Source organism: Diadema antillarum, unplaced genomic scaffold (assembly GCF_040938485.1).
Source record: "Diadema antillarum isolate AM-2024a unplaced genomic scaffold, OU_Dant_1.0 seq00000069_RagTag, whole genome shotgun sequence".
Lineage (NCBI taxonomy): Eukaryota > Metazoa > Echinodermata > Echinoidea > Diadematoida > Diadematidae > Diadema > Diadema antillarum.
Window position 1 is genome coordinate 2,504,424 of NW_027271168.1, and position 25,577 is coordinate 2,530,000.

The window sequence follows — 25,577 nt, forward strand, 5'->3', positions numbered from 1 at the left end:
AAAAATAATGATTTACAAACTTTTCTCACGTGAGCTATGTAATGGATAGCTGCCAAGTCACCCTGATTCTGCGATCCCTGAGAACTTTGAATATTTCTTCATGACTGGAAAAAGAAAATATAAGAATTTCCTTGACTCAGGTATTATTTTGACCTATTTATATTGTACAGTGTATGTAACATGTAAGCATCTGCCTGATTTCTCTGTGAAATCCCCTGATTTCGATGGGATGTTGGCAGCCATGGCTAATGACATGTTCAACTCAGTTTTAAGAATAAATGAATAGATAAATAAAACTAAAGCAAATGTTAATTTAGATTATGCTGCCTCTAAAACTTTATTTAGACTCTTAAAAAAACTGAGTACCACCGTACTAGTAGCCATCCCTGTGTTGCATACCATAAATGCTATTCTGCAGCTGAGATGTTGTAAACTGAATACATAGATTAATAGTTCCTCTGTAATTAGGTACATCATTATGAATGAGATAGCACAGCTTTTCAGACGTCTAACCTCGTTTGCTTGTATCGTCTGCGGAACAGACTCAAAATGAAGTTGGCAGTGATTGCAGCATTTTATTCATTGACGCCAAGGCGACATATGCATGACGAATCAAGGAGAGCTTTTTCAGATTTCTGGAAAGCCTCAGCGTCTTACAAAATTGAAATGGGAAGGTGAACATGGGATTGTGCTGTTTGGTTGGAATCATGCATCCATGTCTGTGCTCTCATAGGCAAGCTTGATGGCGTGTGGAAAGCAAACACTTGATGAAATATGGTATCTTGAATGAAGTGGAATTGCAGTAGAATGTTATGGCGGGAAGGCTCCCCTTTTGTGCAACTCATGTTGTTTTGTTTCAAACGAATTGTATGTTGCATATATATGTTAGTATCAAGTAGGAGAAGAGTCTTAGTTTGAATTGTTAACAGATGTCTAGTTCTGTAGTTTGTGTCTCATTGGGTTCATTTTGGTTTCACTTATGATCATTACATATTATCAAGATTGAGATCCTCGATATATAAGACATTTGTACACTGTATATAAGACAGATGTATCCTTCTATACTGTTACAAATTATTTTTCCATACTGATATATCCTTCTGTACTGTTACGAATTATTTTTCTCTATTTCTTGAAGTAAAATGATATTTTACTTTAAATGAATGTGTAGGTGAAATTGATTGATTCCTTCCACAAGGATGTTTCCATGAAAACTTTGGCTGCTATTAAGAAATGTATACATTTGATATGTATTGTGCATGTGTAGTAAAGTTCTTTGAAGACATTTCCATCAGCTGTTGCCGTGTGATGTAAATGGACAAGTACTTTTTAATCAGCTCAAATTTTTTCACCAAGCACTTGTGATTTGTTTGTTTTACCACAATCCATCATTAGTATACAATTCCTTGAATTTTACCAAAATCATGTGATTTTGTATTTTTTTTGAAATGCATACTTTTTGTACTTGGAATTCTTACTTGTGTACAATTGTAAGTACCAAGTATACTGCTCGAATCTCTTCTTATCTGTTGCTGCGGTGACTGAGAATAATCTATCTGTTATTGAGTTTCCTGGTCTTTGCCATTACCTGCCGCTGATCACATGGACATTGTGTCTCCTAGCTGCCTATCCTTCGGCCGCAGAGCAGTGTGGTGATGGCGGTTTGTCTCCAGGCATTTCCTATGTTTCCTTTACTTGACGGGCAATCATGGGATCTTGTTTGAAATGGCAAAGCTCACATGCTCAGTGGAATATGTGAAGAAGTATACCAAAATTTCCTGGAAACCAGTTTTGGTAATAGACTATCACACTCCAATCAAATAGTAGAATGACTTTAGCGTAGTAGACATTGGAGACCTTTCAAATTGAATGGAGGTTTGTGACCTTATGATAATTTCTTTAGATTTTGACAGGTATGAAAAGAACAATAATTCCATCCTTTGTCGTTTGGTTAGGGAACATTATATTCTCATGAAGACTGCTCTTTTGAGTGGAATGGTAAATGTAGAACTGTTTAATAAGTCCCAAGAGTTGAGTATGCAAAATGTTTTTCTTCAACCACGGTCAAGTGATGCTCTTAGCATCTCACAAAGATGCATGTCTTGTTTAGATTCAATTTGGACATCAGCAGGGATTTATGACCTATGATTTTTCTCTGTTTCTCCTCTCCACAGTACATGGTGATATGATGGGCCACAGTATTGACAACGGCCTCAAGAGCAGTGCTAAGACCAAGAAGACCAAATCGGAGGAGAGCAAGACGAAAGGGAGCAGCGGTGCCGGCGGAGGGGTTGCCGTGGGGATGGACGACGACAGGGGGGACACCCCGGTCGGAGGACCGCAGTCCAAGAAGGGGGACGCCGGCGGGGCCAACGCAGCTTCAAAGAATAAAAAGAGGTTTAAGTATGTCCATGTTGTTTGCGCAAAAGTTGCGAAGTTCATAGAGTTAGCGGTCTTTTCAGACTCTTGATTCTTGTCTTCCTCCAAAATCTTCTCTTTGAAGAGACGGAGGACAAGAAAAATGTTAGCATATACAGCTAACTTGCGTAAAATCAGAATTTCCGAAGTAACTGTATGAAAAAAAAATGAAAAAAACTGTATCAAAATTATTGTTCCTTAATATATATATTGTTTTTGATGTATAACATATAAAAACTTAAGAATAACATTGGGATTGGGATAGTGTATTTTCAGAAATCTGATTTAAAAAAAAAATAACCATAGAACTGCAGGAAACATTTAAAGGTAGCTCCCTTCATTCAACCGAAAAAAAAAGAAAGATTTGCCTCACCCCCGAAATACCCCACCCCCCAAAAAGCCCCCTCCCCCTCCATCTCAAAGCAAGTTATGTTCCCCCCACACTAAAGGAAGGAAGAGGTAAGGTGTACTCATACCGGCTTGACAAAGTCCACTGTTGTGTAGCTTACAGCTCATACAGGGAGGCAGTATACATCCCAATCTCTGCCATTTTATGTCTAATTTACGAAGATACCCGTGGAGGGAAATTTGTCTGAGGAGATGCAGACATTCCAAGATGCTTGTGGCAGTGCGGGACGGAAAAGCCGCACAATGCTCGACCTGTGCTTCGTCACCGTAAGAGCATCGAGCGGTTTTCATTTTCATAACGAGACAGTCGTCTTCCTTTCAGCGATGTGAACGTGGTTGTTAGGGAAAGATGACATGGCTAAATCGTGAGCAAGCGTGACTGTCAAAAGAATAGAAAGAAGGCTCGCAAAATGTAATTAGCTGAGAAAACATTCATGTAGGTGCTCGACGGAACACCACGAAGTGAAGCACCGGAGGAGAGTCGGCTTAACCAAGTTGTCAGGAGAGGCTCAAAGTTCTGACAACTTTTGTATCGGGTGTCGCGGCCAATTTAACGTCTTCCAGCGTGATCCGAGGCGGAAGTGAGTTTCATGTTAACCTTTACGCTGCCTCGTTGATGGCAGTTTGCCTTTTCAAAGAGCTGAACGGTTGGTGCTCTGTTCCACCGGTAGTCTCGATATTATGGCTGAAACCAAACCAAAGGGAAAAGACTGCCAGAACTCTGTTTGGCAAGAAAATATTTTTCGTCTCCAATAGTTACTGATTAGCAATGAGAGGTTATTTGTTCCATTCTCTTCATTCGTTTGTTCGTTTCCTTTTGGGAGGGATATATTGTTTGTAGAAATGAAAATAATAATAAGCAGTACCAAGTAAAAGAGAGCAAAAAACCACACCTTTTTCATTTCATTTTCTCTAGTGTTGAATTTGACTCACTATACCTTTTTTTTTTTTGAGCGGTGATGGCAGAGGAGAGTGAATTTTAGGCCGTCTCAAAATTTCCAAACGTCCTCGCAGGAAGTAGACACTCGAAAAGGAGGCTTGACAGTGGGTACTGTAGGGTTGAAGTCAGGATGAGCAGACCTCTGGTGCGTTGGATGTCACAGCCAAACCATGGCATGTGCAAAGTTGGTTGGGAATCATCTGGTTTAGGGTAAACTATTGTGTCACCTCACGCTCTGTATTGCAAATTTCCACTGCAAAGCTGGAAGACAAAAACTAGACGCCTTATATACAAACTCGACCCAGCTGCTAAGGGACAAAATCCTGTCATTTTTTGTCATCATGATTTGATAGAATCTTACATCTGAAGACTTGTTTGAACATGCGTTTTGGTCTGGATGACATTCCGCCCCACGTGGGTTTGACAAGGCTGCATTCCCAGAGTGGAGGGCTTAAGGGAGGGGGAACGTAGCACTCCATTATGTTGTCCCTGCACCCCCCTTGCTGTAATCCCGTCTAATTACCCAGCTATTGGCCCTGCTCAATCCCGGAGTTTCCTCCACCGAGACGGAGATGAGAGGAAGTGGCGGGGATTATGGGTATTTCCCCTCCAAGCTAATCCAAGCACCCTCAGTCGAGATAATTGGGGAGTCGCGCAGACGTTTTAGGGGTGGGGCGAGGATGGGGGTTACCAGGGGATAGGGGAAGTCTTCTGACTGACAAGTGTTGAAGACGTGCTCGCTGGAGGGGTGAACTTTTGGCCTTGTCTGCGCACAACTCATGCTTGGATTTGAACTTCCGATTCGCTCCCCCTCCATCCCCCCTTGTCGTACAAAGAGGGTGTATGCTCAAGGTTGGGGTTACGGTGAAGATGATTTTGTGAATTAGCCAATTAAGCGCGGGCCATCGCTCGCATTAAATCATTAGCGCCTAGCTTCTAGGGTTGACACGGAGAGTTTCAGTTTTCTTCGTGCTTAAAAAAAGGGAGATTGGCATGTAAATGCGCGACGGGCAAATCCATGGCAGGATATACACGAAGGACTCTTTATGAGAGTGAATTTGGAGACGTGCTTTGGTAACTTGTCTGTATGCTCTGGTGAAGTTGTGTCACAACAGATATTAGATTTTCAGTAGGAGGTCATGCAGGGAATAAGCAATTTTTTGTTTCCCCCCAAGTATTCCAAACAACATCCCAAATTACTTGAAAGTGCATTTGAATTATGCACTTAACCGAGTGAACGACATAAGCCACAGTCTCCTTTCTGCTCAAATAAAGGAAAATCAGGGGTTCTTAATCATTTTCACTCCCGTGGCTCACCATACAATAAGCCGTGCGCGATGTACTGGAATTTAAAAAAAAAAAAAAAATCCTGTTACAAAGTCAGTTAAAAAAGTGGCAGATGATTCATTGTATAAAATCAGAAGCAGTTTAGAGTGCATGGCTCAAGCGCTGTAGCCTTGATATTAAAAGGGTATTGAGGTGTTCAAATATTCTTGAATGATAATAAAATTGCATTTTACCCTCTTCATATATTTACTGCTATCCATGAGTGAAACGTGCATGAGCTTTTTTAAATGCATATTAAAGTACTACCATTATGTTTATTATGTCGATGAAAACATAGATTTAATTATCATTACGGCAATGCATTGACTCCACCCTCTTTATACAGTATTCTTTGCCTAGCTGTTTTTATTCAGATATGCCATTTGCTTAAATAGATTCACTGTCAGATTTAGACTGCTGCAGTATACAAAAACTTTCAGAATTCAATCAAAATGTAGCAGCTTCTTTCCTGATGATGCATAAACTTTGGTCTCCTTTTTTTTGTCAAAGTAGATTAATATATTTTTTACTGTATTCTGCTTGATAAAAGTAAACAAGCAATGTTTTAACTTGAATTCTGTTGTCAAAATTGTGTAGTGGGCACATTTGCGAGTGGCCAACCATACCCTGGACTAGATAAATATGTCAGTTTTACAGGGTCTATACATGAAATATGATGCAGATATGAATAATATTGTTTATCTTACAATATGTATATACTCTTGTCCACCCCCTCTGCTACATAATATACACACATACACTTTGTACACACACTATCTCTCCCTCTCTGGCTATTGCATCTGTCTTTCTAGCTATCTCTCTAAATAGTTATATTTATCAATGTGTATATATCCATCCCTGTATCTGCATATATGTATTTCTGTTTGTCATACATCTATGTTTCTGATTCCGTCCATTATTTTCTTATTCGTTTCCTTTGCCTCTGCCCTAGAATGGTGCAAGAGGCATTATTCCTATTTCCCTTCATATATTCCTGACCTGGATATATATATCCGTTCATATCTACATCTGTCATACAATACCATGAATTCATCAATCTCTCATGAAATACTGACATATAATTACTGGTTTCCTTTGTTCAAGTTACAGTGGCTACATATTCACAGTATTCATATATTATACAGTTTATATATTCTGCTATTTCCCATTCACTCTACATTTCTTCCTCTGCGCTTTCTACAGACATGATATCATTGTATCACCGCTTCTTTCTCTGTGCTCATCTTTGCTTTCCTCTCCCTTTGTCATTTTTCCCCCTTGCAAGATACTTTCAAGAGGACCTGTCCAGTCTTGAGATAATATTCTTGCAGTGATTCGTTAACTTTAATGCAGTAAAATATGTTTGATATTTTGTCTATCCACCTATTCAAAAATGACTTCACCTATATACGATGTACAACTAAACCCACTTTATCTCATCCAACCCAGACACGATTCGAGGGGAAGTCTAGGGATAGGCGATCAGCACTCGGGTGGTGGCAAAAATCTCATGATCGGTCCTCCCGGCGGCGACTTAGAATCGGCAAAGTTAGTAAATAAAAAAAAATGAGCCCAAAAAGCACATTTTTTTCTCTTACTCCACCTTTTTTTCAAAGCTGAAAACATGTTTCCTTATTTTTCATTGTTTTATTTGTTTTTTCCCCCATGTAGGAAGTTTGAAGCATGAACATAATCATCTATTTTAACACCAAACCATTTGTTAAACAGGGACTAACAGACTGCCGGTGTATTGTGTGTTTTGGTTGTTGACTTTTTGTTTTGTTTTTTATTTTATGCCATTCTCTTATAGTGTATGGGTTTTTGTTTTTGTTTTTTGTTTTTTCATTTTGCACTTCAGCTCTCAAGCTCAATTACTTCATGAACACCTTTTGGTTGACTTTGATTGCACAAAAAAATAGTTTGATCATTATCATTACGATTGGAGGAGATTCTTGCAGGATAATTGGCCCAATTGTACAGTTGAAAGATGAAGGCACAATGTAGCAAAGATGGAGATGAAGAGATGAGGGAATAGATTGGCCTTTATAGCATTTCTCTTGAAAGAACAAATTGAGAAACCCTTTCAAACTGACTTACACAAGCAAAGTCAAACTCTATAAAGTTTTTGTGTATCTCTTTTTCATATTGTAAATACTTTTCTTGGGGGGGGGGGTTAGAGCTTATCTAGCTAGGAAAGATATTTGATAGTTGATTTGTGAACTCTCGCACACTTCCTCGTGTTCAAAGGTGACAGAGTTATCGGGGTTTACGCCCTTGACCACGCATGGTCAGAGTAAAGACCCTTTTGCCCTTGAAACAGCGACGAATAGCTAATTCAATGGGTGTTACGCATAGACATGGGCAGAGGTGAAGAAGAAGGGGAAAAAATAACAACAAGAAATAAACCATCAGGAACCCACAGGAAGGAAGAGAAGGAAGAAAGAGACTTTTTGCAGGGTGTCCTGTGCCAGGCCAGACCTGGTTTTGTTTTCAGAGGGGATAGTGTATGTCATTTCCGTACCTGGAGATTGTTGGAGCCGATGGTGTGTTAGGAACCACTGCGGCTGCAAATAAGATTTTAATTTATCCCACTAACGCTATCATGTGATGTAATGATATTATTCTTCCCTGAATTCTCTCTCAACCTCTCTCTGACTCCCTCTTGCTCTCTTTCCTAATGAAAAAATAGAAGACTAAATCACTGTAGCAGTGACGGAACCCCCAATGAGAAGAACATAATGTGAAAATTGATTTTTCATGTCAGATTTTTGCCCATCCCGAGTTGCTTGTAATGATGATTACATCCACGAGGTCGGATATTTGTCGTATCTTGAAAACGGATCAGAGGAGCCTGTCCGCAAACAGCGATGTAAAAACGATATTCACGCTTACGGCAAATTCGGGCAAGTCGTGTTGACGTATCCACTGATAGGGGGTTGTGGCTTTGATGTGAGGCAAGATCCAATGACAGCATTAGGGATGTTACAATTTACACATCCTAGAAGACCGAGGTACACCCTTTTCATCAGATAACGAACGCTCCAATCATGCCGTGCTTGAATTTATTGCTCACGCGGGGACGTACTGAGGCAGATGAGGTGACGAAGGAGAAAACAACAACACACCTTGAAATAAATGGAAAAATGAGTAGGCGTAAGTTGAAGCAGGGCATGACATACACATGTGTAAGCATTGACCCGGGGCCATGTAACATTAATGTCAGGCCGCCGAACTTCCAAACAGGCCATCTTTTTTGGTGGTCCGATCAGGCAACCAGGAATCAAAATGGATTGTTATGTTTCCTTATATATTGGGCCACTACATTTCTTTTTTCAGACGACCACAATTTCAAATTAAAATGTTTTTGGTGACCCTAACAGGCCACCTGAGGAAAAAAAAATGTATCAAGCTCTGGTTACAGGCTCTGTCTTTTTCTCTGTTTGATATCCCAGTTGGGTGACTTATAGTAGGACTGGTTACATCTTTGATGTCAATGGGATGTGGATATTTTTGCTGATAACCTAACAAAGCATGTAGGGAAAGCCTTGATCTCCCCAGGATATTAAAACTCTCTAAAGACTCTGAAAAGCATCACTTAATGTTTCCATGGCAACGGAGGGAGAGGAATACCAGAACATTTTGTTTCTCTTCTCTCCCCTCTTGTTTTTGTTTTGTTTGTTTTTTTCTCCCCAGTCATCCTTATTTGTTGTTTTTGTTGTTGTTGTTGTTTTGTCGTTCTTGTTGCACTTTTCGGCGTGGGAGAGATCTCGTTCATTGCACTTTTCGAAGCCTGGTTTCGCTGGGCGGTAGATTGCCGTCCCAGCTCATAGCCTGAATCATTAATGTGCTCTTCTTCGGCTCCGGCCACTCGGGAGGAGAACGAATCAGAGATGATATGAAGAGTATGAGGGCACGGAGTGAGGATGGGGGGGGGGGGGGGGGGGGGGAGATAACTAGCCAAACAGGCAGACTCGTCTAGCCAGAGTAGAAGGCCTATAACACTGCAAGCTGTTCTTCACACCTCCACATATAGCCACAATTATTTTCTATCAACACCGTCGTACAGTGACATCAACGCGCAATGCCTATGTCAGTGTTTCCTAGGAAGTCTTTATGTTCTTGTTTTCTACTCCACACTTTCTTCTCTTTGCTTGTAGATGGGTAGACCGTAGTGAGATATCTTGGGTGGAGGAGCTCTTTTGATGCTCGCAACATTTTCGAGTTCCAATTACATCTCTGGATGAGGGAAAATGGGGTGTATGCACTCCCAGGGCCCACGAAGCATCCCACCTAAATTGTTTTTACCGATGCTGTCGTCAGCAACACAAGGAGACACATGACTCCACCATGCCTTGTAATGAATGAATGCTCTTACCTGCCTTTTAGCTTTTACATTTACCATTTGGATGAGGAAAAGAAAAGGAAATGTTTAGTTTGCTTTGAACAAATTAGTAAGTGATCCTATGAACAATTAGTGAGTGATCATATATGTGTCTGATCCATGGCAGACAGCTAAGTAGCTAAAACATTGAAGGCTCAATGTAGAAAGGCACTGTTGAAATAATATCTGCACATTAATGACACAGAAATTATGTAAGGTGTAACAATTTGGTGTTTGTATTTTAACCTGTTGAGGACGGTTTGATTTTGCTAAAACACGCATTTTCCATTGACGCTTGCCCGAGTATACTCGGGACTCGTCCGTCCTCAACGGATTAAGGTCAAGTCTTAATGGCTTCATATTTAACCCTAAATAATATACTTGTGCTAACCTTAATTTTCTACACGACTTTTATCAGCAACATCACTTCATCACTGAGATATGTTCATTTTCTTTGATTTGTCACATTAATTTTGTTTGACTTGTCTTTAACACTTGCCTTTGATCTGTCTTTAACACTTTTCTTGGGGAAACTGATGCAAGTGCACATGTTTAACACATTCTATGGTAATAGATTTCTCCTTATGAGGGATGGAACTTGGATATTATTATTTTTTATTTATAGAATATCTTGCAGAATGTAGTCATTTTTATCTTAGAGTAATATAGAATACTGTGAAAGTGGAAATTTTCTTGTGAGTGTATTTGTGCTTGGTAGGATATGATGAATCTTGCATGTTTTGATTCTGTGGAATAGAAACATTAAATAGTGCTACTTAAAATAAACAAAAATGTTAGTGCTCATGCATTCATTTTTGTGCTAGTTTCTGGCCACGCAAAATGGGCAAAAATTTATACACTGCGAAAACTTCCACTTTGACAGTAATGTCAGAAGCTGATGTTATAAATGTTACTCATACAGATGGTTTAACTGTTCTCCATCTCTCTATCTCGTCTCTCCCCACAGCACCAGCGATGACGAGGGCCTCTCGCCTGAGCAGAAGCAGGTGAAAGAGAAGGAGCGTCGCCACGCCAACAACGCCCGGGAGCGCATCCGGGTGCGGGACATCAACGAGGCGTTCAAGGAGCTGGGGCGGATGTGCCAGCTGCACATGAAGTCTGACAAGGCACAGACCAAGCTCACAATCCTCCACTCCGCCGTCTCAGTCATCACCACGTTAGAGCACCAAGTCAGAGGTGGGCCAGACATTGTTTTTGCCCATCATCCCCATCTTCCCCCGTCACATTTCTTTTTTTTTTTAAATGATGGTACAGTATTGGTGGAGATGAAAATTGGGCTTTAACTTTTTTGCGAGATACCAAGAAAACACTTATGAAATAGTACAGAGCATACCATTTTAAGAGGAATTCAAAGTTTATTTGATGAAAATTGGGTTTGGAATAGCTGAAACATCCAAAAACAAAGTAAAACAAAATGATCGTAATAAAATGTGGGTCCCACACTTTATTAGGATCACTCTGTTTCGGATATCTCAGCCATTTCAAAATCAATTTTCATCAAATAGACGTTGAAATCCTCATGGAATTACATGCTCTTTCATATTTCATAAGAGGTTTCTCACTATCTCACCAAAAAATGATAAAAAGTTAAGTCTCAACCAAAACTATACGATCCCTTTAAATCCCCACGTCCCCACAACTCTCTCATATCATGAGGATAGGCATACAGTAGGCATACAGGCCAACTTCGATTATCTGGCCCTCTGTTATCCGAACTGCTCCAGACGCCTCCAAAGCAGTGAAAACACCAAAACAAAAAAAGTGATTTCAATCACAATCATAACTCCTGCAAAACTCACGCAATGAACCTGTGATCTTTCCCACAGAAACATGTTATGAATTTTACAATAGAACATGTCGATTTCATGACTATAGTTTCAAGGCCAGCAAAAATTACACTACTGTTGAGGTGTACACTGCCTACCTAGCTACTACCGGGTTAGCAGCCACATAGTGTACATAGACATTGTTTCTCCCATATCATCCTGCCAAATCCCTAATCCGGACTGATGCGGGTCCCAACATGACTGGATAATGGAGGTTGGACTGTATTTGGTTGGTAGAGCAAAGTGGCCAAGTCTTTCTGATTCTGCAGGAGGGTCACTGAAAAATTACAGGTCTCTTAACCCTAAAAAGACTGGGGGGGGGGGGGCCTAAAAGGCCCCCCCCCCCCTCGACATTTCGCGCGATTACTCAGCAACACGCAATGCTCTCGCCGCGATGCTCTATGACTTTTTTCTTTCGAGTTTCCCGCACATTTTGACACCAAATTTGTGACGCCCGGGGGTACGGTTCTGAAGTTACATAACTTTTTGTACATGCACGTTAGACCGAAAATGGCTCAAAAATGTGATTTTGTGTGCAAAGTCAATACAAATTGAGTTTTATCACATGGTTCATATAAATATGCTTATTTTTACTCTCAATGGCTAAAATCAATTTGTTTTAGTAGTATTATGCTTCAAAAAGGGTCTGCCAAAAATTTTGCTGAAAAAAACAACATAAACGAAAGGTCAAAAAAACAAGGAAATACATAAGAAATTCATAAAACAATAAAATAAATAAGAAATTGATTTTGATACCGAATTTTTTTTCAAGGACGTTTGCTAAGAATGCCACAAAGAATATCTCCACCAAAAATGAGCACTTTTGGAGCTTTATTTACTGATTTAGATCAAAAAGTCTGATTTCTCGCATGAATTAGCATAATTAATCAAAATAAAATAAAAGAAGACTATTTTGGAAAATTTAGATATACGATCTTGTAGATTACATTGCACACTACCATTGTGCAAATTTCCGTGGCGATCGCACGGCCGAGATCTTAAGGGGGGGCCCTTTAGGCCCCCCCCCCCCCAGTCTTTCGAGCTACCAAAATAGCCCAGTCTTTTTAGGGTTAAGAGTCCGCCAAAAAGAATCTAGATGCGTGCCTGTTTTTGGACTCCGCCAAAAAGAATCTAGAAGCCTCCCTGATTTTAGAATTACTTTTGCCTAATTTGATGCGTGTAAGACTCAAGTATCTTCCTGATTGCTTGATGGAACCTGCCTGACTTTGATGTGTCAGTGTTGGCAGCCCCAGTAGAAAAGCAGAAGGCCATTGATTTCGTGGAGTTTATAAAGTTTTAGCACCCTTTTGCCCTTTTCTGGATGATGATATCCTTTGTATTTTTCTGAGTTAGATGCCACACCCATTTACAGGCGTCTACTGGTGTCTTTTGGCCATAAAGGACAGACATTGGTTCTTTTACATTTACACCTGTGATTGCTGAACCTCAAGCTTGCATCCACTTTGTCTTTCATATATTCTTTTAACTTTCTCTCTCTCCTCTTTCTGCTCTCCATCCAGTGGTATTCCTGATGAATTCCAGACTTGGTTGCATTCTTTTTCTCTTCACTGTTTTCCTCATCTCAATCCTTAATCCTTTGTTCTCAACAATGGAGATGAATCAAAAACTGTTAAGAACAAGTGGGCTTTACTTCACTCTGCACCGTCTTCATTATTGGGGACGAGGCGATGTTACAGATCTAAAATTAACATTACTGTAAAAGTGGAAATTTTTAAAATTGTTTAAATTTTCTGCGCATTCGTGCAACTAGAAACTTGCGCAAAAAAAGCACGCAAGTATTTTTGCTTGCAATATGTTCCAGTAGTTGATGTTTTGATTCCGCGGAATTAAAAACATGCGAAACTCTCTTACCCGGCCGATCGCAAAAAATTAGTCACGCGAAAATATCCACTTTTACAGTACTTGATAGTAGTGCCAGTAGTTTGAGTCCACCGATCAAATGTACTTAGGGTTATATATAAATGGAAGGCACTTATAGATTTCCCTGATTTATCCTAGATTTTTGTTGTGGGGCATCTCACAAACTCAAAGTGACAGGGAAAAGAAAGTAACAGGAAACATGACAACTGCTGTTGGTTGGATGGTTGGTTTATTTGTTTGTTTGTTCATTTGTTTTATACTTGCTTATTCATTTATTTATTTTACTCATTCATCCATTCATTCATTCATTCGTTCGTTCATTCATTCATTCATTCATTCATTCATTCATTCAAGAAAGAAAGAGAACATGGTAGTCACATTCAGAGCCCAGGGGCCTGCTTCCCAAATGGGTTGAGTTGTCTTTGTTCTGAGAGTCGAGTTTGTCTTAAACCCATTGAGGACGGATTGACTTTGCTATAACATGCATTTCCAGTAGACACTTGGCCCAGTATGCTCAGGACTCGTCCTCAATGGGTTTAACGTTATACCTGTGAATGCCATTTTCGTGAGAATGAAGGAAAGAAACTTTGTTGGATCATATTTAGCTATTATTTTTCTTCACGTTTTTATGCAAAATGTATTATGGCAGATGAATCAGTACCTCGAGAGACATGTTTACATTCGCTCATTTCTCTCAATATTTGTATCCCCCCTACTGTAGAGCGCAACTTGAATCCCAAAGCAGCGTGCCTTAAGCGGCGGGAGGAGGAGAAAGTGGAAGAGCTGCCCAACCGGGGCGCCCTGGGCGGACCGGGTCCCTCAGATCCACTGGTATCACAGTCAGGAATAGCAGGTAGGTGAGTCTCCCGTTGTCTCCCGCCGCTGCACCTCCTTTACCCTCCCCCCCCCCTTTTTTTTCCCCAGTTACATCTTTTCCAGTAGAATAGGATGTCTTCTGAACCTCCCCCACCCCCCTTCTCTAGTTTTTACCATGTCTTCTTATTCTGTCTTTGTCATTTAAGATGATATTTCAAGCATTTCAAAAATTATTGATGTGCCAGTAATGGAGCAATTCTTGTGAGAATGGTTTTGCATATTTCACAGTTAATTTTCTAATTTTTTTTTTTTTTTTACGTGCAAAAATGTGCGTGGTGAATATTACACATGCATTTCTGTGCTGCCTTTATTTGCACCATTAGAATTAATTGGAAAACTTCTTTCTATTTGAGCAGTGTTCAGCCTTTTAGTGGTCTAATACCCTTCCAATCGTGCGTCTAGCTGTCCTAAATGTTCTAGTTGCCACAGGCTGTGATATGGTGGCCTTACTCAAATGTACATTGTATGGTTGTTCCTACCCATACGTCTATTCAGGTTGTCCCTAAACATGATATTATTATCCCTACACATGATATTTTGTCCCTACGCATGAGTTTATTGTCCATACACATGATATTGTTCCTAATCGTGATACTGTTGTCCCTATGCTGTATATTGTTGTCCCTACCCATGACATTGTTGTCCCTACACATGATGTTGTTGTCCCTACAAATGAGGCAGTTGTCTTCCCAGTGTGTGGCTGTCCCTATCCATGGTGAGGTTGCCCCATCCATGATATGGCCGTGCTACTTCGTGTTACAAAGTATTTCAGGATGTTTGCACGAATCCCCAAATTGCTTATGACAAACATACTTCATATGTTCCCCGGGGAGATTTGTGGGCAGATTATGAGGACGTCATTCCAGCGTATGTTGATGTGAGTTTGCATATTGCCTTTACATTTTAGTAAAGACATCGCAAAAATCAAGCTCAATCTCAAATTTCCATAATTTGTTTCCTGTAACATTTCAAAATATAAACATAGATAATTCATATTCAGGTGGCGGAAGGAATTATTCAATTTAGTTTTCGTGATTAAAATCAGCCTGGTAATACCTTTTTATTTCTCTTGTCAATGGTCGAGAGGGATTTCTTGTCGGCCGGTAAATCCTGGCCTATCATTTGGGATATTTTTCTGCAGAGAAGGGGGTGAAGAATGCCAGAGGCAATTATCGCTAAGCCCTGCACCGATGAACACTTAGTCCGCTAGCAGGCTGTGACAGTGGAGGAAACTACACCCCTCGTGGTCGGGTCCAATTGCCCCACGTCGATTCCCGGGAGGTGCTCAGACCAGAGTCACTCTGGCTGGGCCGTCAGCGCTGAACCCAGCGGACCTGCCCACGAAAAAGTGCTGTTTAATCACCAGCGGGGAGCCCAAATTGTGATCCTCATCCTGTTTTTGCCGGGTCTATCTCTCCCCCCCCCCCCCCCCCCCCCACTTCATTCCAACATCGATGGCAGGGGAAAAGGGTGATGTGTGGGGGGAAATTTTCAGCAATATCTGGTTATGGATGACTAAATTAATGCCTTTCCTGTTTGAGGGGTGAATTTTTTCCTGCGAGGCTTTCTCCAGGCTGTCGTATCGGGGCAGCAGAAGTGACAAACGAACTCTGATGTTCGCTCATTTCCTCGTTGTCGTGGCCCTGAAATCGCTGAAACCCAACACCGCATCCCCAAAGTCGCGAGCTGACATCTCGGGGAAGAGGCGAATGCGCGCTCCTAATCACGTAGCATGTCAGCATTCACAAATGAGTCAGTCCTGATTAGATTCAGAATTGGCGGTAAGATGTCAATTCAGACGCTGGCTGAGACTCCTGGCTGGTGGGGATAGGAAAAGGAAGGGGAAAAGTTATCAAACAAGTTTAAAATGACTTCTCTCTTTTTCTCTGATACATTTGGTCTGACAGCAGAGAGATATTAGACAAGGACAGAGTGAAGTGGGGGCAAAAGGGTCATGAAGTTCAGTTGTCAGTCTGTCAGTGTTTCATAGATTTAGCAGAGTCCTTCAAAAAATGTTCCACATTTTTGCTAATACCATATTCCTCCAGTTGCATGTGACTGCACACTGTCAAGTGTTTCAAGCAACATTCGTATTTTATACCAAATTTCATCCATGCAAAGTCATTTCATGCATTACATGATGCAGTATTTCCTGATGAAAATTTCAGAATGCGACAAGAACAAGCATCATTATCTCTGTTCGAATGAGAACTATTCTTCATCAATGCCTATGAATCAGAAAAGGGTGTGTTGCCCCCACACATCGATGTTACATCATCATCTTAGATTGTTCTCATTAATTACACTTGATAATCCTACCTCGATTATAGCATTAGTAATTTTCTCACCTCCTCTCCAGCTGTTTCTTCCTTTTTTCTCTCTATCCCTCCATCTTCATTTTGTATCTCTCTCCTTTCCACTCCTCTATCCTTCCATCTTTCCACTCCTCTATCCTTCCATCTTTCCACTCCTCTATCCTTCCATCTTTCCTCTCTCCTATCCTTCCATCTTTCCACTCCTCTACCTTCCATCTTTCCACTCCTCTATCCTTCCATCTTTCCTCTCTCCTATCCTTCCATCTTTCCACTCCTCTATCCTTCCATCTTTCCACTCCTCTATCCTTCCATCTTTCCACTCCTCTATCCTTCCATCTTTCCACTCCTCTATCCTTCCATCTTTCCACTCCTCTACCTTCAATCTTTCATCTCTCCTATCCTTCCATCTTTCCATCTCCTCTCAGTTCTTCTCTCCCTCTCTCAACCAAGAGGCTCATCCCCTTCTCCCCTTTCACTTTCATTACCGACGAGGGGACACCAGCTAGTTTGTTGCCAATCTACCTTTGCCCTGTTCAACCTTCCGGAGTTGCAATGCCCCAGCTGCCGAAGAGCACGAATAAATGTTCTTTTGTCCACTGTCTCTGTTTGGATGTTTTGGAGGGGTGGATGTGCTAAAGTGAGAGAATTCAGCGGTGGGTTATCCCCGAGGGAACCGCCCACTTTCTACACCGAGGTTTTCATGGGGAAAAAAAAGAAAGAACCACAACCTGAAATAAAAACAGTAACGACACTTCACAAGGCAGCAGATGCAATCAAACAAATACACCAAGGTTGTTGGATCGTTGCCAGCTTGCGGGGAGTTGATTCAAACTCTGCGTTGGCAGGTTCTAACGGTCGTCAGTCAAGGTGCATACTTGTTCACGGTTTTGTTTTCACCAGAGAAGGGCTTGCTGTACCAGCAGATGAATCCACGTGTTTGATGCAACCTTTTTTTAAAAAACCTTGCATGGAAAATGGTATTAATCAGTAAGAAATGTGATGTGTGGTTCAGTATTTCTATTTGCAGTTTTTACAACCCATTCACTACTTTAAGTATTTGATGTCATGAGTGTGGGGTTTCACGAATGTTGCAATGAACGTATTAGTGATGATTATTATTCCAGACATATTTGTTATCATGGTCATTTTGTGTATTTATTCATCTTCTTACAGAGAAATTGATACATAAATGTAAGAAAAGAGATAAGGAAATATTAGGAGTGGTACTTAAAGGTGTTTAAGATGTGAATTGATACAGGAAAAAATGAATTGTCATTGTAATTAAAAAAAAAATGCCTTTGGATCCCCAAACCTTGTAAGAACGGTAGGTGCTTATACAAATGAATTACAATTGTCGCTTACAAAAGTGTGCAGAAGGAAAGCCAAGAACTGTGTCTCAGGGTTGTCGTAAAATGTTTGAAGACAAAATTTTATTAGCTGTGCTTCTCAGACACTTTTACATTTTGTCACCCCTCTAACCCCCCTGCAGGCAATAACCTACATGGACGAGGGATGCAGTCTTGCCTGGGCCAGCCCACGGGCCCACCGGGCGCCTACTCCAGCCACCTGTATGACAGCTCCATGGGAGCTGGACATCCACATCAGACCACCCTGGGCTCGCTGGGGCCCGGGGGACACATGTCGGCGGGCATGGACATGAATCCCTCTCACTCCCCGATGACCGGCGGGGACCACATAGGCAAGGGTCTGTCGCACCTCTCCCACGCGACCGGCCAGCCCGTCGAACCGCTCACGCCGGAGGAAAACGACAGTATTTCTGTACAGTAGTGGGCCCGTGGCCCGTGACACTTGAAAACCCAGGGCACCAGTCTGCAGTAAATGGAGGACCCAGCCCTCTCCCATGTTCAATCTCATGGCATATTTGAGCACGGATTTGAGGCGTTGTTCGACACGAAAGCGCATCTCACCGCCTGACTAAGACTTGAGTGAAGATTTGCACGAGGGCTCGGACGCTAGATTTTGGAAGCTCCTTGGAGCTGGCCACTGTGAAGTTGTCCATGATGTCTCGATGAGGATCTGTTTTTTTCCTCCAACGACTGCTCCGAGTATCGCTAGCCCCGTGTCGTCAGACGTAGGTGTATCCTGGTCATGCAGCTTCATCGAAAAGTCTATTAGTATATATGCCTGTAATGTACAGTGATGATGATGATGATGGTTAAAAAAAAGACAAAGTGACAATGATGACGATTTGATTGGATACATTTCTTCTATATTTGTGCAGGAGATACAATTTTCTATGACATATTAATACTTTTCTCTCTCTCTCTCTCTCGCTGTATCCCTGATTAATATTATTGTAAAGTATTGACTTGTTAAAGTGAATATGTGATTTTTGACGAATGATTTCTTTTCTTCTTTTCTGTATTTCTCAAGTGATGGTGAAACCTTGTTTTGAAATGATTTCTCATTGAGTGGGTAGAGCAGATGCTTGGTGAAGGATATTTTTTGCATTTTAGGACATGAAACCTTTTGTTTTTCAGTTGGTACTAACTCAGAACATTTACCAACCGGCATAAAAAAACATTATGTGTGCAGATATTATTTTGTCGAATCTTTTGTTCTTGTATGTCATGGAGAAGAAGGAAAAAAAATGAACATTGAGAAGTACGTTTGTCATCATACCTTGTTAACCATTGTAAAGATGTAAAAAGTTACCAAGGCTTAAGAAAAAAATTGACTTAATACAAGGTGAAGTGACGATAGATTTATACATGTCCCAAGGTTTTCCATGGGCCAGTTGTATTATTTCTTGTAAAATAATTCTTCTCTTTTTTGTCTGGGTCAGCACATTTTTATATTAAGTGTTTCACTGCACAACAGTAGTATTTGTTATTTAATTATTTTTCTCCTTTTCTAGCCCGTCCTCTTTCTATTCTTCACCCCCCCCCCCCTCCCTCCCACGTCACCCTGATCTTCCTTGTCATATATTTCACTTGTTCTGGTGCTCATTATTTTCTGCGCTACTCGTACAACTGTAGTATCTTTCCAATTGTCACTGTCTGGGCTCTGTGTTAGAAGTTCTTTAAAGGCAGAATTCAAGTCCACATTAAGATGTGAGTATTCCTTTCTGACGGTATTACAGTGTATGTTATCAGTAGTAAAAAAAATAAAAGAAGAAGGTGCAATGCTTTTTTTTTCCAGCAAGTACAGTACCGTTCATTCAGGTTATCTATAATCGTTAACAATGCAGTCACTTCAAATTTTTACCTGTTAGCACTGGTACTGTGTCCTTGCGTCGTTCATTCTCGTCTTCGTCACGCTTTCATTGGGTGGTCCAAGACTTTCTGTCACTGCTTAAACAAAACTGCCATCACGTTGAAGCGTTTCACTGGCTAAAGTAGTAACTTGGCACGGTGATGTTTCTTCAGTGATAAACCTCCGTCATCTACCTGCCAATATTTTGCATTAAATTTTTCGATGGTTTTTTTTTTGAAGTGCCAAGAATAAATCTCTCGTCGATCTGGGCAGATGCTGCCAGGTCTCCCTAATTCTGCGGAAAACTTCCTCAAATACGTCGATATCTCTTCATGACCCGACAAGAGAGAATATGAAAGCCTCCCTGGTTTGGGAATCATTTCTGCCCACTGGATAGTACACGTCACACTCAAGTATTCCCCTAATTGGTCTTCGGAATCTCCCTGATTTTGTCACGGGGGAAAGTTGGCTGTCGTGCCCGGGAATCATTGTGAGGCGGAGTTCTGTCGCGATGGGAAATATCCCTCGCTCTCATCTGAAACAAGGTTTTATTTTCGTAGATATTTCCCAGTACTGCTTTGTTGTCAAGCATAATGAACATCTAACTTGGCAAAAAGGAAAGAAAACCAAAATAGATTAATGGGTGAAATTGTACCAAGATGTTTGGATAATAATGAAGAGAGGACAGGGTGGCAGTGTGCACAGAAAGGTTTGAGAGGGTGGAGTTTAAAACCGAATGCACTCAGAGTTGTCAGATTTATTCCATTTGACTTTTGAAGAAGATGAAACAGCTGCAGTTTAGCAGCCTATGAAGATCAGATTAAACTTGGTTTACTCGTCCTCACCATGCCAAAATTTTTGATTTCGCTTCTGCGAGGAAAACAGCGACAAATAGTAAAATGCAGTTAAAATCGTACAATGTGCATGTCGAGTTGGTGATATGATTTTGTATGAAATCCTCTTTTGCACTAAAGTAATTCAATCATGTCTGTGGAATAAGGAAGTGAATTATTTAACTGGTCCCTAAGCTGCTCAAAATGCGTAGTTTATTCAAGTGAGTTGAATCAGGAAATTGCAGTGTTTTTTAAGGTCACCTTGATATTTGACTTCGTATCTGCCTTTGATAGATAGACAACAGAGCAAGCAACAACAACAACAACAACAAATGACCCTTTACTTGTGCCGTTTTACTGCCTTTTAGAAATTCAAGGTCTACTTACTGCTTGGACATGGTCGTAGCATTACAAGTGCTGTCAGTAAAGAGTCAAGTGTTAGAGGAGAGATGGTATGTACGTGTAGATAGCCCTAGGTTTCTTTTGTACCAAATGCCACAGGTTTACACAGAGGAGTTGTTCAAAATTTATGTTTGTTTCAGACTGATCACATTTTTTTTTTTTTTTTGGTCGTTGTTGTGTTCTACTTTATTACTTCTGTGTGTTGTTCAAACTTTCTTTCAAGACTCATTCCATCATTTGTAAATTTGTAGTTGTGTCTGAAATAAGGCCAACAGCAAGCAAGGTGAATGTTGTAGATTTTTTTATTTTTTTTTTATAGTCATTTTGCCTAAATGAAATTGGGTTTTATTTCAGACTAATGGTCACAAACTTGTGCTGTTATTTAAATACAGATAACAAAGAGTCTTTTTTTCTTTTCTTTTTTTTTAAAATCACCTCTTTCTGTGAAAAAAAAAATGCAAAATGCGAGTCCCACTCTCCATAAAATGGAATAATTTGCTTACATTTTTTTTTTTTTGTGTCAATAGATGTAATCTCAGAATAAAAGAAAAAGATTTTCCATACCTTTGAGGTGGTTAAACACTGAAAAGTGTCAAAGAGAAGCAGAAATTTTGTTGCATAATGGAATGAGACAGGTCAATTGTGAATTGAATATGTGCAATTGATTTTATGCTTCTTGCGCTGATATCTATTTTCACTGAATTCTATGGTTTCACTTTTTTTTTTTTCCTGTAGAAATTAGTTTTGGTAGTCTTATCAGAAGATGTGGTCATGTTCCTTTGGAAAATGAAGGATGTTGGTTCTTACTTTGTATCAACATTTATGTAGAGGGGGTGAACACTAATATGATTGCAGGAAAATTCACAAAGAAGACAATGGAATTTCTGTCCTGATTTTAATGAAACAAAAAACAAAAATCACTTTGCACAGGAGAGATGTAGGTTATTTTGGACATTTGGATTTGTTTTTTCTCTGACTCGGAGAAAAATAACGGGAAATTCTAATGTTATGCATTGGTGGATTTGTTTGTTTCTTTCTTTTTAGGAACAGTGAGATGGGGTAGAAAAAAAAAAGTAGCATTATTAGAATGATCACAATGAAGTAACAGACAGTGTATTTTGCCTTGATTAGAGGTATACAATTTCTCAGACAGATTTCTCCAAATTCCACTCATATCTTATCTGAGGACACCAAAATATTGTGCATGTGTTTCTCTCATCATGAAGGATATGTTTAAGTAACTTATGAGAAGTTACACTTTTGCGCTTAAAGGAAAACTGGTTTGTAAGCCGCTGCTTTGGATTTGGCAAATACATTGCTGATTACATATGAATGAGACTCATAACGGTTGATTAAACTTTTTTTCTTAATTTCATTTTGTAGAGAAACAATTGTACGCTTGACCTAGCGTCGGGATCAAGTTAGAATGTGAACCAAATTGAATTCTGCATTGCCAAAGTCACAAAGCAATGACGCTTTGTGAAAAAAATAGACTGTCCCATCCATGACTTTCCTTGGATTTGTGACATCATTTAATAAAGCACACACACACGACAAAACATGACTCTGATGCAATGGTACTGCTAACTTTTTAGGTCAATTGAAGCATGAGACATCTCTGAAACAAACAAAAAAGAAAGTGTTATTTGAATCTTTTGATTTCCTGTAGTTTATCCATCAGCTGAAAAAAAAAAAAATGTGTGCATTTTTGTTTCTACTTCCCCATACTGTGGTGCTAAGACACACAAGGAATGATATTCGAGTCATGATTTATGTGAGCTTAATTCGACTTGTCATGAATTTGCATTTTAGATGACCTATTTCAGAATCATATTTATGATGGGTCCCAATAAATGAACTTCCCCATTTTATTAAGAGAATGTGTACAGAAACTGTCATATTCTCGTACGAGTCATTTCGATGTATGCTTTCTCTAAATCCTTTCTCTTCCACATACTGTGTGATAAGAAAGAGGGTGTAATTCCTCTGAAAGTACAGTGTAAATGGTAAAATAGTGTGTGCACATCTCCAAGTCCAGATTTCTTAATTTCCTAACTTTGACAAGAACGCAGTGATCCCGTTGCTTTCAAAATCATTTAGTTATGTAGTTCAGAAAGTGTGATAATTTACATTGTATTTGTACAAAGCTTCTTGTGTATGTTTTGAACACCAGAAAACATAAGTTACATACCTCTGCTAAATTCCCCTTTAAGGCACCAACTTAAACATCTCTTGATATGAAATGCCCAGTGTCATCAAATTTCCTCGTGCTGTTTTTACAAGCAGAGTTGCATTAAACATTTTAACCCTTGAAGCTCTTCTTTGATTCGATGAGGAAAGAAAATGGAAGTTGTTGGCAGAAGGGAGTTTGCACCACTCCAGTAATGAGCATTCACCCCTGGATGACTTGCATCAGATTTCCTAACAGCACAAAACTGTCTCATGATCATCACGGTTTGTGATGGCAAAATCTCCCCAAGTGATTGGGGATAATTTATTTATTAACAGGCTAAGTTAAGAGATAGGCACAAATCTCGCTTTTTTAGTGTCATTTCTTTCTCTCTTTTTTAAACTTTCTTGCTCTACGAAAAGAGGAGAGATTCTTGTGAATGTTGTAGAAAGTGTTCTTTCTCCTTATGATGTGTATTTTTTTCAGCTCTCTTCAAGTTGACTCTTGTTGATTTGTTTGTTGTTTCTTTTTTTTAATTGAGAAAAGAAAAAAATGCAATGGGACTGACCTCTGACCTCCCACGTTTTGTGGAGATTGAGCCCGCATCACCTGACTTGTATAGAAAGGTTAATTTTATATCGTATTTCAGTACGCTCTGACGAGGATGAATATATAGTGAAGCAGGACCTTGTAAGAAGCAATGGGGTACTTGGTGTATTTTTGTTCTTGTTAATATGTAGACTAGATATTTTTAGAATTTCTTCCTTTGTTCTTATTTTCTTTTTCTTTTTTAAATGGTGGTATATCCGTTAATGTGATACATGTATTATGTGCTTTCGACCGTTCCAAGTTTTCTCCAGTTCTTTTCATGGACACAATATTTCTTTCAGAGGTAAGAAGAGGTCATAGGTCACTTATGTAATCTCAATTCATAATTCATAAGTGTTCTAAATGGTTACTGAGGGAAAGGTTTTCTGGAATATGCCTGGGTATTGAGAACAGATGAATCAAGTTAAAACTACTCGGGCAATATTCAGATTAAGCTTGCTGAAACAATTATGTTCCCTTGATCACAACTCAGAGCTCATTAGTGAGTTCTATGTACAAGGGGGAAAAAAATGGCCTTTGAATTTCAACTTTGAAAAGGATAATTGTGAGAAAATTTGTGATGTTTCTTAATGGGCGATCAGTGTGTCTCAACACAACTCGTACTAATGTCGCACAAGGAATGCAGAAAGCAATGTGTAATTTAGGTAAAATTTGCCAAAAACCTATATGTCACTCATTTTCTTGGACATGTGTATGAAGAAATGATACGAAGAGAGAATGTTGCTAAAATCCAGAAAGATTGTTGGCTGTTTACGAAAATCAGACAAAAAATAAATAAATAAATAAAATAAAGCAAGCTAAATGTCACCACAGCGTCACCATCCCTGAGCTGGTTAGATGTTGTCTGAGTGTTTCTAAACAAAACAAGTTTTAATTATTATTTACCTCAATCAAACAGGCTTAGCTGTGGCTCAGTACTTAACAACTGCCCAGTTTGCACTATGCTGCTTATGTACTCCTTCCGTTTTCCGTGGAGAAAATGTTTTGTTTTGTTGGTGGTTTTTTTTTGCATATTTTTTTTTTTGTGTTCTGTTGTAGGAATATAAGATCCATTCTCAACACGCTCGAGTGTGCACTTGGCGAGACAGAAATGACAACATTTGATTGGTTGTATTTTTTTTAACAAAGGGTATGTACCTTAGCATCATTGGAAAGTGTGTACCTTTCGGTCAGTCTCTTCTTCTATCTCTCCCACAGGGAAAACTTAGTTTGCGATTTTTGTTCCATTTTTTTTCCCCCCTCCCCCTCTCTCTTTCGTTGTAGTTGGACACAAACAAAGAGTAAATCTGTCAAAGTTTCGTTTCAGCCCAGCATCTTTCAAATGTACATATGCTTCTCGTTTAGGAAATAAAATGTGCCATCTCTTTATACCTACCCTGAATCTCAGGTTGAACTGGTTCTTTGTTTCATGTTGTTTATGTTAAAGAAACAAACAAACAACAACCATAACAACAACAGCAACAACAACAACAACAACAAAGAGAAACAAATGAGAGAACAAAAAAGAATGAGAGGGTGAGCTTTCAGCATACATGTATGAATTAGCGGGTCACGTCAGTTTTACTGTCTCCATTTCGCAATTGTCAATGGAAATGTGAAAATAGGGTCCTCGTCATGGACATGGACCCAGGAATGTGCTGAAACGATGCGTCCATTCATTTTCACCACGTCGCCTAATTTGTGTTGATAATGCATGTAAAGCCTGTGTAAACAGTTCATTGAGGAGCAAAGGAGAAGGACAGATTACTGGGAGTGACAGAGGTTGGATGAAGAGAGAGAGAGAGATTCAAGAAAGAGGGGGAGGTATTAGAGGGGAAAAACAGTATAAGAGAACATATATATATATATATATATATATATATATATATATATATATATATATATGTAATACAAGAGAGAGAGAGAGGAAGTGAGAGATTCAAGAAAGAGATAAAGGTATGAGAGGGGAAAAACAG

The 25,577-nt window shown here is 39.7% G+C and overlaps 1 protein-coding gene across 2 annotated transcripts in view; it reads left to right on the top strand.

Moving 5' to 3' along the window:
- The window catches only part of LOC139725992 (transcription factor 12-like), a 260,859-nt gene extending 242,679 nt beyond the window's left edge, over positions 1-18,180 (top strand). The window contains exons 17-21 of one of the 2 annotated variants that reach the window (XM_071637073.1): positions 2,175-2,403; positions 6,542-6,640; positions 10,441-10,670; positions 13,923-14,054; positions 17,882-18,180. In XM_071637073.1, coding sequence (XP_071493174.1) covers positions 2,175-2,403; positions 6,542-6,640; positions 10,441-10,670; positions 13,923-14,054; positions 17,882-18,180 — 989 coding nt within the window. The remainder of the gene's footprint in view (positions 1-2,174; positions 2,404-6,541; positions 6,641-10,440; positions 10,671-13,922; positions 14,055-17,881) is intronic. The other variant, XM_071637074.1, reaches the window with a different exon arrangement.
- Positions 18,181-25,577: the final 7,397 nt, after the last annotated feature.